The following is a 13,015-nucleotide window of genomic DNA, read 5'->3' on the forward strand; positions in this document are numbered from 1 at the left end:
TCACTCAGAGAGAAAGGGGACATTACAATATCACCCCTTTTCTTTCTTGTTTTAATATTATAGCTTTCTACCTAGTTCACCCACAAATCTATAGTGATTAGGAGCCTTGAGATAGGGGTTGGTCTACTTCAAAGGTTGTTCTAGGAATTGTGAAAGCCAATGTTCCATGGGCACACATCTCCCCCAAAAAACCAAGAGTTTCCGAGACGGGGATGTTTCTTGGAAGGGGAGACACGTCCAAACCGTCTCTCCGCCACCCCTCCACCGCTGCCATATCCCTCAGCCATGGAAGAGACGTTTCTTTCATCTGAGTGCGCAGGAGAGACATCTCTCCTAGAAGAGACGCCATGAAGAGATCCCTGGACATCTCTTGGATGCCTAGACGTCCCTTGACAGGGAAAGAAACGCGCAGGCGTCTCCTGCGGCGGCAAGCAAGAAAAGGTGTTTTTAAAATAAAAAACACAATTGTGCATTGGTAAATGTAATCCTAAAATGATAGTAAGCTCATAAAAGAGATATTTAGTCTCATTTTAGTCATTTGCAACATCAAAAAATCTTAAAACATTTGATTTGCTCTAGCTTGGAAACAAGGGAGGTGGACTGCAAGTTGAATCAGCAAGCTTGGGAGTGGATTAGAGGAAGCTTCTTCATTCTTGTTTCAAGATTGAAGGTAGGAATTTGCCATTCTTAATTCCTTAAAAAGAAAATTTGTTAATCGGTCAAATTTTTGTTTAAGAACCGAATTGCAGCCATTAGAAACAAAGAATTTTATAAAAAAAAATTTAGAAGCTGAATTTTTTTTGTTTGCTTGGAGTGAATATTAATAATCAGCATCATTAATATTAATCATGCCCTAAATCTCTCCAAAAATAGCTCCCATGTAACGGTGTTAATGCATACACCGATCTTCTCCTCTAATCTCCACTAGATTGAAGCAAAATTATTGAGACGCATAATAGCACATCTCGCCTTGGTGTTGCTACTGTATGGAAACATAGCGAAACACCGGTCCAAACCGATGAGCCAGGTCTCTGCTTCAAGACCAGTACCCATACCATCAAAGTAAGGAGGATTGGACCTCATCAAGTCCTTTATGTGACCCAAGGAAGGTGGATCTCGGACAGTTGGAATCTCCCTCCTCCTGGGTGATCTCTCCCTCTCTCTCTCCTCTGGAACCTGCTGAAGCGGCTCCTCAACCTGAGCATGAATAGGCTGCTCAAACTCAGGGCTTTGGCCTAACCTAGCCAGAACCTCCTGAAACATCTGTCTTAGCTCTTCCCTTTCGGAAACCTGCTCTCCTGCATGCTGAGAATTCTGATGAACAGACTGTTCCTGCTCCTGATGAACTGACCATTCCTGCTCCTGATGAACTGACTGTTCCGGCTCAACACTCACATGAGTGGGTGGTGGTGAAGGACTGTGATGGTCAGAACCACGGCCCCGTCCTCCACCTCTGCCTCCTTTGCGACCACCCATACGGCCACCTCCTCTACCTTTCCTAGCCATGACCTAGTACCATATAAGAGAAAACGATTCAGATCTATAGCAAGGATAAGACAAGAGAGATACAAAAATTACGACCTAAGCAAGATGGTCAACTGAAAGGCACACTACAAACCCAGAGTACCTAGTGTTGAAACTTGGGCTCTGATACCAAATGTAATGCCCCGCCACTAACCCTAAAGGAAATCAAGACAACTAGGCAACCAAAGGGTGAAATAATTTTTTTTTTTAAGACAGTGCACTAACTATAACCATTGCACGTTTAATAACACAGCGGAAGTCTAACGTATGATTTCCTAAGGGTTACCAACGAAGATTAATTCGTAGATTATATTAACACCACAATGAATCCAATTGTCCATTTAATTAGATAAATTAAATGCTTAAGTTTAAAACTACACATCTAAATTCCATACTGAAGAAATGAAAGTACTCCAATGTATCCAATTTCCATAAAACAATTTAACATAAGATCAAAGCAACTGAAATAACATACATTCCACTGACATACTATTACAATATCCATAAATACATGGCTTCCAATAATGCCACAGATTACAAAGTTACAATATCAAGGTTACATAAAAGTTTGATACAATGACCACAAGGTCTCAACTGAACAATGATCTCGAACAAGAGCTGGTACATGAACCACGAACCAAGAAACACCAGCGAAGCCTTTCCTCGCTTGAAGATAAAATCCAGAACATCCGATGGGAAGTGGCACTACCACCCGACCATGTGATCCCGAAATGGAACCACCCCACTGTGCTAGGAGATAGTAGAAAACCCTCAAGCAAGCAAAGTAGACAAGTATGAAAGAAATACAAGACTTCGCAAACATCCATGTGACTCAATTGACAAAACACTAGTGACTCTAAGGAGAGTGTGTCATCGCATAGCTTAAGATGGATACCATGGTACAACCTCCATAGGTCCCGGCCCCCATCCTAGGTCATCCTGGTAACCTCTCCCGAGCCTCTGGTTCCAACTAAGTCTCATGCGGACCCTACCAATCCTTTTGTGAAGACAAAGTGGTAAGTTTGCCATTCCAGGCCTTCTCGCTGCATTATGAGCCCTGTACTAGCACTCACCTATGCACAAGGTACATTATCTTAATTAATATTTATTCTACCCACCCCCTAATCAATTATTAGGTTATCACTTTTTAACCGACTTTCGATGGGTTATCCTGTCATCCACTTCGGGCACGGCCCCTGCTCGAAAGCCACTCTCTCTCATAGGACACTAACAGGAAAGGTCTCCCTACGAGAACTCTATGGCGAAACAAACAGCCATAACTAATCTTGACAAAGCACAGGTGAAGGATACACAATCACTAACCCAAGATTGACCATTTGGACAAACACACACAATGGCTCACATCAATAAGATTATACAACAACCCCTGACCAAGGAGATATAACAACATAGGACACAATGACAACTCAACCGGAATTGCAATGAAATTAAGCTTGACCGAAAACATCATTTACACAAGATCCTAATATAGGCAATTTTTTCTTAAAACAGCCAATAGCATAAATAACTTGCAATTAAAGATTTTCCAGACAATAAGAATTACAACTATATTAAATAAATCAATTTTGTCATTTGTCCAATAAGTCAAATAAAATCACATAAAAATTAATCTCCTAATGTATTTCCCAACATACATATAAAATCTAAAAATTATAAACTTTTCCGGAAATTATCAAACTCTAAGTTTATTTATATATGTATAATATAATTATATGAATACATATATATATACATCGTATATTTATATATTATTCTTATAATCATATTACAAAATATATATTTTTTAAGGTAACTCATGAATTAATTTCCATAATATTAAAATAAAGCTAAAATAATATAACACCCATAACAATAAAAAAAAAACAGCTTATATATAAACATATATATATATTTTAAACTAATCAATCACACAAATTACCCAACCCCCGGGCACGAAATCCGAAAGTGTCATGTCACAGTACGCACAAGGAACAAAGAAAGAAAAGCATATAACTGCTGCCCTTGCGCACGATAGCCCATGCTACCGCCGGTAGCCCATGCTACCGTAGGTAGCTCGCTACCCTTTATTTTATTTTTTATTTTTTTTAAAAATTAATTTCCTTGCCCAATACAACCATAAAATAAATTTCCAATATCAAGGGAATTCTCTCACAGAATTTTATAATATATATATATATTTATTGTATATATGATATATCCCAATAAATTTAATTAACAATTAAATTTATTTCTAAAGTAAATAAACCATTTCACACAGATATAAGTAAAAGACTACCATAGCCAAATACTGGAACAAAATCAAACAAGAGGGAGTGATTTCTCTAGTAACCCCATTCCTCCCAAATCTTGAAATTTCCATACACAATAAAAATTCTTGACAAATTTTCCATAAACTAGAAATTATCTTCAAGAATGGATTTTAACCAAAATCAAGAAATAATCAGACAGGATTCCAAATTTGACAAACACCTTAATACGCACATCATTCAGAGAGATAGAAGAATAGAAATATTTTCTTAAAACAAAATCAAAAGAAGCCACCCAACCTGGTATAGCTTTCCTGGAAGAATTTTGTAGAAGAGCCCTAATCTTTCCAATAAATTTCTTCACCTAAATTTTTGACCTGTTTCCTGTGTATCCTAAAATAATGACCTATTCCTCTTTTTAAACTAAAATTCTAGGTTGAATAACTTTTTCTCAAAAACCTAAATTAAGAATAAAAACAATTTTATTTTCTTTTCTAATTTTGTAACAAAAGATAAGCCAACATGCAATAATTAAAAATCATTATTCTTTCTTTTTTTTTCTCATGCAAATTAATTTATTTTCTAAATAAAGAATTAAAGCAATACTTTAATTCTAATTAATTCTTTTATTCATTTATTTTTTTATTTTTTTATTCTTTTATTTATTTAAAATTCTAGGAAATAATAAATACAATTAATCTAATTTATTTTTTCACTAAAATTTAAATAAAATATATTTCTAATATCATGCAGCTTGTAACTTAATTTAATAACCTCTTTTAATTAATTAAATTTATAATCTCAATGCATACATAATTCAACTATGAGATAACTCCATAAACTTAATTAATTAATCAAATCCACTAAAACACACACACAGAACAAATATCAAGCAAACACTCATAAAAAGATCAAACAACAAAATACGAAGGCCGAACTAACTGACTGGACGACTAACTGACGACACTCACATGAGTGTAACTGAGTAAAAATAGGGTCAACTACTATCTCCTCCACTTCCATTGGAAAATATAAGGCACGCTCAGGTCTGTGAAGCCAGGTGGAGACGATACCCTGTACCTACCCGGTACTTGTACTTGCAATATCCTACATCACCGAACCACACATGCATATATATACCATATAGAAAACACGGCATACACACCGATGAAGGAGAATCGCGACGTTCCCTGACTCACCGAAATGAGTGAAGGAAAATCGTCCCCTTGCATCCAATACACTCGCAAACACACAACATATAATTCCACATTGCATAAATAAAGTAAAATGTCAGTACATAGCAATAATCCGTAAAATGCCAAAAAACACAAGTACTGAAATACTGCAAATAAATTATGCATCTCATATCCAGATAAAGCATGAAATAATGTCATAAAAATCTGAATAACACATCATGGTAATGTATCCACTGAAAACAAACAATAATAAAGTACGAGTCTAATGAGTTCAAACGAGTAGGGGTACTACATTATTTCTTCTTTTTCAAGCCATTCCTTTGAGCAATGTTGTCTAGGAACTATAGTTGATCTTGTAGTCTGAGGACTTCGTTAAAATGTCCTTCTAACCATAGACAAAATTACTAAACAAATTATTGTTATTTTGAGTTTTAGGTTATGAGAATGATGAGACTCGTGATTGATCCATCGCATTACTATTATTTTACAGTATTTTAGCACAAGCCTCTTTGCCACAACCTCTGTGGAAAGGACTGGTGGTAATATTATAAACAATAGAAACAAATTGTGATGAGGTTCTCAGATCAGTAAAAGCGACCAGGGCTGATGAGTACATGAATGATTATAATGGTGAACATAAAGGATAAGGGTTTTGGATAATTAGTCAAAGGCCCACATTGAATAACTTAAGAAATTAGAAATAAATTATGTTAACATCCACAAGTGACCAAAGGCTAATAGGATTCAACAAATATATCCACTAATAATATCTTGGAGGATAAGCTCCAGAATCAGACTATACACTAAAAAATCTCTGTACCAGATTGAAACTTGAAAAGGCATATTGAATGATTATAATGGAAAGGACTGGTGGTAATATTATAAACAATAGAAACAAATTGTGATGAGGTTCTCAGATCAGTAAAAGCGACCGGGGCTGATGAGTACATGAATGATTATAATGGTGAACATAAAGGATTAGGGTTTTGGATAATTAGTCAAAGGCCCACATTGAATAACTTAAGAAATTAGAAATAAATTATGTTAACATCCACAAGTGACCAAAGGCTAATAGGATTCAACAAATATATCCACTAATAATATCTTGGAGGATAAGCTCCAGAATCAGACTATACACTCATGCTTGGAAACTTTAAGTTTTAATATTGAATGCAGACATTACAAATATCATAAATTTTACAAATATTAGAATTGGCCATGTGAAGGAAACACCCATTCCTCAATGCGTAGATCAACAAGAGAAAGCAAATGGGGACCTTGATGCTTTCTAAGGCTTACATTACAATTAGAGCACAGGATGGACAGAGTCCGGACCAACATTGACATTAATCACTATGCAGGGGCCAATACAAGATTGATAAGGGTGCCAAATGGGTTGTTAAAGGACTCAATTTCAATACTTGTCTCAACACTCATCTTTCCTGAATTCAAATGCAGATGCCAAAGTTTTTGGCAGTTTGAAATTTACTAGTGAGGCTGTTTTCTAGAATATTTTTATTTTGCTTTATTCTTTAAACTATTTTTGAAATGAGCAGGCATATCTATGCTATATTGAGGCATTGAGGATACAACCAACTTTTGCAATTGCATGGTCAAACTTGGCAGGCCTGTTCATGGAAGCAGGGGATTTCCAGAAAGCCCTTGCATATTATAAGGTACGTTAGACTCTGAGTTTTTGGGCTTCATTTGTTTCCTAGATTAAACTGTTTGTTTGAATATTGGAGAATTCTTTATATGTGCCAGCTGGTTGTTGATTGCAACATATTTTGTTTATGAGGAAAGCCTTTGCTTTTATACAATGAATAATCAGAGGGATATTTTTCTACATCCTTTTGAAATGAAATGATTCTGTTTACAGGAGGCAATCAAGTTGAAACCTAATTTTGCTGATGCACATTTGAATCTAGGCAATGTACTGAAGGTATGCTAGTTTTTGAGTTTTATTTTGAGTTTTAATCTATTTATTTACTAAAAATTCTGGTTCCATTTCATTATAGGACTATATAGAATAGATATTATTTTCATCCAGGCTATCCGAAGACCTCAAGATGCAATTTTATGTTATCAACGAGCAATTCAATTGCGCCCTGACTATTCAATTGCCTATGGTAATGTCCATAATAAATCTACAAATATTCTCAAGCTTTCTGACATGTTTACTTTTGGAGCATAGTTGTTTGTTTAGACTGTAATTGATGGGGTATCCAGTTATAATGCTGGCTGGAAATTTATAAAAGATATCATTTTAGGAAACCTTCTATGATAACAGTTTGTGAGCTGATCATTCACTTGTAGGTAATTTAGCAAGTGTATATTATGACCAAGGCCAGTTAGATTTGACAATATCACACTATAAACAAGCCATCTTTCATGATTCATCATTTTTGGAGGCATACAATAACCTGGTGAGTTCATGCTACTATCGGCATTCTTTTTTTGTTTATCAATCATTTTTTGTATTTGGTGTGAATTATCTAAAGACAGTTCTTGCCATGGATGCTGCTAACACAATTTTGACTGGCCGTGATGACTCTTTTGACTGACGTAGATCGTACCCTCATATGTAGGGCAATGCGCTCAAAGATGCTGGGAAAGTAGAAGAAGCAATCACTTGTTACCAGGTTTGAATTTGTATATGGTCCTTTTTGAGTAGATTTTCCTTTTAAAATTACATTGTTTTTATAAGTAAAGACTAAGGAGAAAGTGGAAACTTCTCTGAGTCTTCAAAGTTAGCAAACTAAACTATATGGCTACAGATTGACTGAGAAATATAATAATCGTAAAATATAATGTTATATTTTCTTAATCATTTCACGTGGTGTGCTCTTATGTCTTTCTTTTGCAGTCTTGCCTTCAACTTCAGGCAAACCATCCTCAAGCTCTTACAAACCTTGGGAATATTTATATGGAATGGTACAGTATAGGAATAACAGGATGTCTGTCAATGTCTGGATAGTTTAACATTTGTATTTAGGTTGCATGTGAAAGATCTTCTTTCATGTGACTTTGCTCACAATATTTCTGCAGTTGTATACTATGCAACAGTTTGACTGCAATCTCATTTTGTGTTTGTCTTTTAGGAATGTGATGAATTTGGCTGCAGACTGCTATAAAGCAACATTAGCTGTTACAACTGGTTTGTCTGCTCCATATAGCAATTTAGCAACAATATACAAACAACAGGTAAGATTCATGAACAATTTAATACTCTTCTAAATAAAATTAGTTTTAGCTCTTTACAATGTGAGTAGACTTGGCTTGAAATTAAGGTGTTTTTGGGTTGTGTTTCCAAGTGAAGAAATTGATGGTCGCAGGGTCAGTACATGGAAGCAGTTGCTTGCTACAATGAAGTTCTTCGTATAGATCCTATGGCAGCTGATGGGCTTGTTAATAGGGGTAATACACTTAAAGAGTTGGGCCGTGTCAATGAAGCTATGCAAGACTATATCCGTGCGGTAACACTCAGACCTAGTATGGCAGAAGCCCATGCCAACCTTGCTTCCGCCTACAAGGATGGGTGCGTATAGTATTGACATCCTAACCTGTTTAGTGTATTTATTTATTTTTGGTTAAAGTTATTGTGTAATAGTAATGGGATAAGTAAAGCAACTTTTTCCTTTCAGTGGTCTAGTTGAGCCTGCCATTAAGTGTTACAAACAAGCATTATTGTTGCGTCCAGAATTTCCAGAAGCAACTTGTAACTTGCTGCACACCTTGCAGGTATATGTTATCTATGGGGAACTTAATATCAAAGCAAAAGATGGAAAACTAAATTTTTAGAAGATGAAAAAAGTGAATAACTTAATTTCAGAGGAGAAAATTAAGCAGCCACAATGGGATGGAACAATGAGAGAATTTTCTACCCATGTGTAAAGGAAAAATACAGAAAATGGAGTATTGTAAAATTTAACGAGTCATTTCTAGGGTGTTTGCAGGTTGTTACTAGGTTACTGAAATAGTACTTTAGAATAGTTTTAGTATCATAGTGAATTCAAATGCTTATTTTTCTTGACCTTTTGATCAACAAGTATATATGTATGAATCTTACCCTTTTGAATTATGCCCTGTTCTTTCTTTTGATTTAACTTACTATTCCAGCCTGTCTCCTCAACCATATACTTGTACACTAAAATTGATACAAGAGGTATACATCTTGAAAGTTTTGATTGACTGATTCAAATGTTTATATGCCAGTCTGTTTGCGACTGGGAAGACCGGGACAGTAAGTTTCTTGAAGTTGAGGCGATTGTAAGGCGGCAGATAAAGGTGTAATCTGCATTTATCAAAACTTTATTACTAATGTATGTTTACACCATTAATTTATGATGTGTGGCTAATCTTTTCTAGGCGGTAATTTGTTATTGGCTATCACAGATGTCAGTTCTTCCAAGTGTGCAACCATTTCATGCAATTGCTTATCCCATTGAACCCATGTTAGCATTAGAAATCAGGTATGTGCATTGAGTTATTTTTATTGGTATAATTTATTTTTGCTGATTGATAAGGTATTGGTAGATCCAAATCATGTTGCCAGCACTTTATGTTGTTGTGATGTCAGATTGAGTTCTTTAGCTCTAAATTTTCTCCTTATTTATCATTTTGTTACAAAAATGAAATGGTGCAATAACTAACTAGTTATTTGAGGTCTATTGTATTTGTGTAGCCGCAAATATGCAGAGCATGCCTCTCTTGTTGCATCACGATTTGGACCTACCTCTTTTACCCACCCCCTACCATTGCCAGTGAAGAGTGAGGGTGGTAGTGGCAGGCTTAGGGTGGGGTATGTTTTAAACTTTCTATGTTCATGTGTCTGTTTTTCTTTTCCAAAGTCTATATTCTATTTACTTGATCCATTGCCTTTGGGATAGAATTTGAGAAATTTTAGTTATTGTTTTGGAATTAGGTATTTGAGTAGTGATTTTGGAAACCATCCCCTTTCACACCTCATGGGATCTGTTTTTGGTATGCATAACCGAGACCACATTGAGGTATGCAACTTTGTGCTGTACTTTACTACTTGTATTGAGATCTTCAACTTCTTTGAGGATGTCATAATCTCTATGTCATATTATATTCCCTGATGATTATGCTGAAACTGCGCAGGTGTTTTGCTATGCCTTGAGCCAGAGTGATGGCAGTGAATGGAGACTCCACATACAGGCAGAGGCAGAGCATTTCATTGATGTATCAACTCTGTCATCTGATGTTATTGCCCGGATGATCTCTGAAGCTCATATTCAAATACTTATCAACTTGAACGGATATACTAAGGTGTTGTTCTGTCTTAATATTATTAGTCTACTTTTTTTATTTTTTTTGGTTTTGCAACCTGTTATGTTAGATTTTAATATCTACATTATCTCCAGTGTACTAAACTGAAATTTCAACTGTTTATAAATATTTGGTAAATCTTAATTGATATTATACATCAAGCACACCTGCAGGGTGCTCGAAATGAAATTTTTTCAATGAAACCAGCTCCCATTCAGGTTTCATACATGGGCTTCCCTGGAACAACAGGAGCCAGTTACATTGACTATTTAGTGACAGATGAGGTAAAGTTTTATAGGAACATAGCAGTTGAATGGATTTTATGTCATTTTATTTACATGAACTACTTAACTTATCTACATGTATCAAATAAGATCAAGTTGTTATGAGTGCCAACTAAATAAATCAGTTTGATGCAGTTTGTTTCCCCTACACGGTTTTCACATATCTATTCTGAGAAGCTTGTCCACCTGCCACACTGTTATTTTGTAAATGATTACAAACAGGTAACAGATGGTGAATTATTTGGCTGGTTCTCTCTGTGTTGGGTGAGTGGATAAGATTGTAATGTCTGCCATATTTTTAATCAGAAAAATCAAGATGTTCTTGATCCTATGTGCCAACCAAAACGCTCTGATTATGGACTTCCAGAAGATAAATTTCTCTTTGCTTGCTTTAATCAGCTGTACAAAATGAATCCTGGTATATTCATAACATGGTAAGTTCTTGTCTTTAAAATACGTTTCTCAGACATGACAACTGAATTGCTCTCTTTGCCCCTAATGTTCTTTGCAAGGGGGTTTATGCATGCAGGCATTTCTGTAGGAAGCTTTACTGAGAATATTCAATCATCTCTTCCTTAGAATTAGGATTTATAGTTCAGTTTTTTTTTCAAAAGAAAAAGGAGATCAGTTCCTGCCAACTTGCTTTCTTTACCTTATCTTTATGTGCATCTATATAACATTTTCCGTGGATATTAGGTGCAATATTCTAAAACGTGTTCCAAACAGTGCACTATGGCTTCTTAGATTTCCCGCTGCAGGAGAAAGTAGATTACGGGCATGTATGATTTTTCAAGCTTCTAATGTAGACTTAGGAAGTTCATAAAATAGAATGAACGAAACAGATTTCTGTGCCATTTGAAGAAACCAGATGTCCTTAGAGACATTCTAACAGGGATTTCTCTTTCCAGTTGCTACTGCACAGAATGTGAGACAGGAACAGATTATTTTCACAGATGTTGCAGCCAAGAGTGAACATATACGTCGTAGCTCGCTTGCTGATTTGTGCCTAGATACGTATGTGCTTATTATTTTTTCTTGAAATTCTTGGTCTTAAATGCTCTTTCTTAAAATTTTTTAGACATGGATAATCCTTGTATATGCAGGCCATTATGTAATGCACATACAACTGGCACTGATGTCCTCTGGGCTGGTGTACCCATTGTTACTCTTCCACTTGAGAAAATGGCTACAAGAGTGGCAGGGTCTCTCTGTTATGCTACGGGTTTTGGACAAGAGATGGTTGTCACTAGGTACCTTGCTTTCATGCTTGTTTGAGATATTTTGCAGCTCATCATTCATCACAGGCAGTAATTGACATTATGTTATTGATATTGAACCACATAAGTTTTATTCACACTCATTCTGTCGCAGTATGCAAGAGTATGAGGAGAAGGCTGTTAGTCTTGGTCAAAACCCTGCAAGGTGTCAATCCTTACGTGCAAATATTAAAGAAGCTCGGTTGACATGTCCATTGTTTGACACTCTTCGTTGGGTAAGATTGCACCATGTATTGCCAGTCAGAATCATTAGATCAATCATCTATGTGTACTGTATTGATAATGTTGTATGTTTCCTTGCTGAATAGGTACGGAATCTTGAGAGGGCCTTTTATAAGATGTGGAATTTGTACTGCACGGAAAGGCATCCCCAACCATTTAAAGTAACTGAAAATGACAATGATTTTCCATATGATAAATAATCATATATTTTATGTAGTAGTCATATATGATATGGAACCATGGTTTGAAAGGTTCCAATATCTGGCACACCCCACATGAAACACGGTTGCCTCTTCAGGCACTAGTGTTGATGGATGCCAGAAGAACATTTGCTGTATGTTACATGCAGGGCACCCTCAAGAGCACTGTTAGGGTGAACTTTTTCCATTTTATTTTGGTTATAGATGAGTATTATAGGAAAATCACATGGGTGTTCAAAATATGCACACCAGCTATGTGCATTCTAAGAAGAAAATTGAGAGGCTTCGGTCTGTGGACTTAATCAAGTATTTTACATGTTCATTATTTATTTGGTTTCTATTATTATGATTGACAAGACCACTTAAGTGATCTGACAATGTTTATATTATGTGCTACTGCTATTATGCTGTGGATGTTCATTATTTTCTGAAGATAGCAGGGCTGAATAATGAGTCATATGTTGGAAAATGTCTGACTGTTAATACAATGTTCATGTATCTATGCATTTCCTGCTAGATGTACAACAATCTTTGGTTCTTACAAGCAGAGCAAGCCTTGAATTTGTTTCTTGATAACGGTGAAACTATTTAGCATTTTGAATGTGGGACGTTTTATTTATTTTTAGTTTGGGCTACAATATTATCTTCAAATTTACCCTCACGTGATATTCAAATGTCTTATCATTTTTTGAATGGCTATGCTTAGTCAACAATTTTCATGGAGCTCTGGATTACATTCCCCATTGACATTCA

General features: G+C 35.7%; 1 protein-coding gene across 2 annotated transcripts in view; it reads left to right on the forward strand.

The window, feature by feature from the left end:
* LOC131070933 (probable UDP-N-acetylglucosamine--peptide N-acetylglucosaminyltransferase SEC) overlaps positions 1–12,632 on the forward strand; it is a 104,035-nt gene extending 91,403 nt beyond the window's left edge. Inside the window, exons 7-28 of one of the 2 annotated variants that reach the window (XM_058006627.2) lie at positions 6,544–6,663; positions 6,867–6,929; positions 7,038–7,116; positions 7,304–7,413; positions 7,576–7,629; positions 7,854–7,921; positions 8,089–8,191; positions 8,323–8,525; positions 8,632–8,728; positions 9,203–9,274; positions 9,383–9,459; positions 9,672–9,788; positions 9,912–9,996; positions 10,112–10,279; positions 10,453–10,563; positions 10,699–10,785; positions 10,870–10,997; positions 11,260–11,342; positions 11,472–11,577; positions 11,667–11,813; positions 11,935–12,055; positions 12,149–12,632. In XM_058006627.2, coding sequence (XP_057862610.2) covers positions 6,544–6,663; positions 6,867–6,929; positions 7,038–7,116; positions 7,304–7,413; positions 7,576–7,629; positions 7,854–7,921; positions 8,089–8,191; positions 8,323–8,525; positions 8,632–8,728; positions 9,203–9,274; positions 9,383–9,459; positions 9,672–9,788; positions 9,912–9,996; positions 10,112–10,279; positions 10,453–10,563; positions 10,699–10,785; positions 10,870–10,997; positions 11,260–11,342; positions 11,472–11,577; positions 11,667–11,813; positions 11,935–12,055; positions 12,149–12,262 — 2,313 coding nt within the window. In that variant the 3' untranslated portion in view covers positions 12,263–12,632. Of the gene's footprint in view, positions 1–6,543; positions 6,664–6,866; positions 6,930–7,037; positions 7,117–7,303; positions 7,414–7,575; positions 7,630–7,853; positions 7,922–8,088; positions 8,192–8,322; positions 8,526–8,631; positions 8,729–9,202; positions 9,275–9,382; positions 9,460–9,671; positions 9,789–9,911; positions 9,997–10,111; positions 10,280–10,452; positions 10,564–10,698; positions 10,786–10,869; positions 10,998–11,259; positions 11,343–11,471; positions 11,578–11,666; positions 11,814–11,934; positions 12,056–12,148 lie in introns of those variants that run through there. The other variant, XM_058006628.2, reaches the window with a different exon arrangement.
* Positions 12,633–13,015: the final 383 nt, after the last annotated feature.

This window comes from Cryptomeria japonica, chromosome 1 (genome assembly GCF_030272615.1).
Source record: "Cryptomeria japonica chromosome 1, Sugi_1.0, whole genome shotgun sequence".
Classification (NCBI taxonomy): Eukaryota; Viridiplantae; Streptophyta; class Pinopsida; order Cupressales; family Cupressaceae; genus Cryptomeria; species Cryptomeria japonica.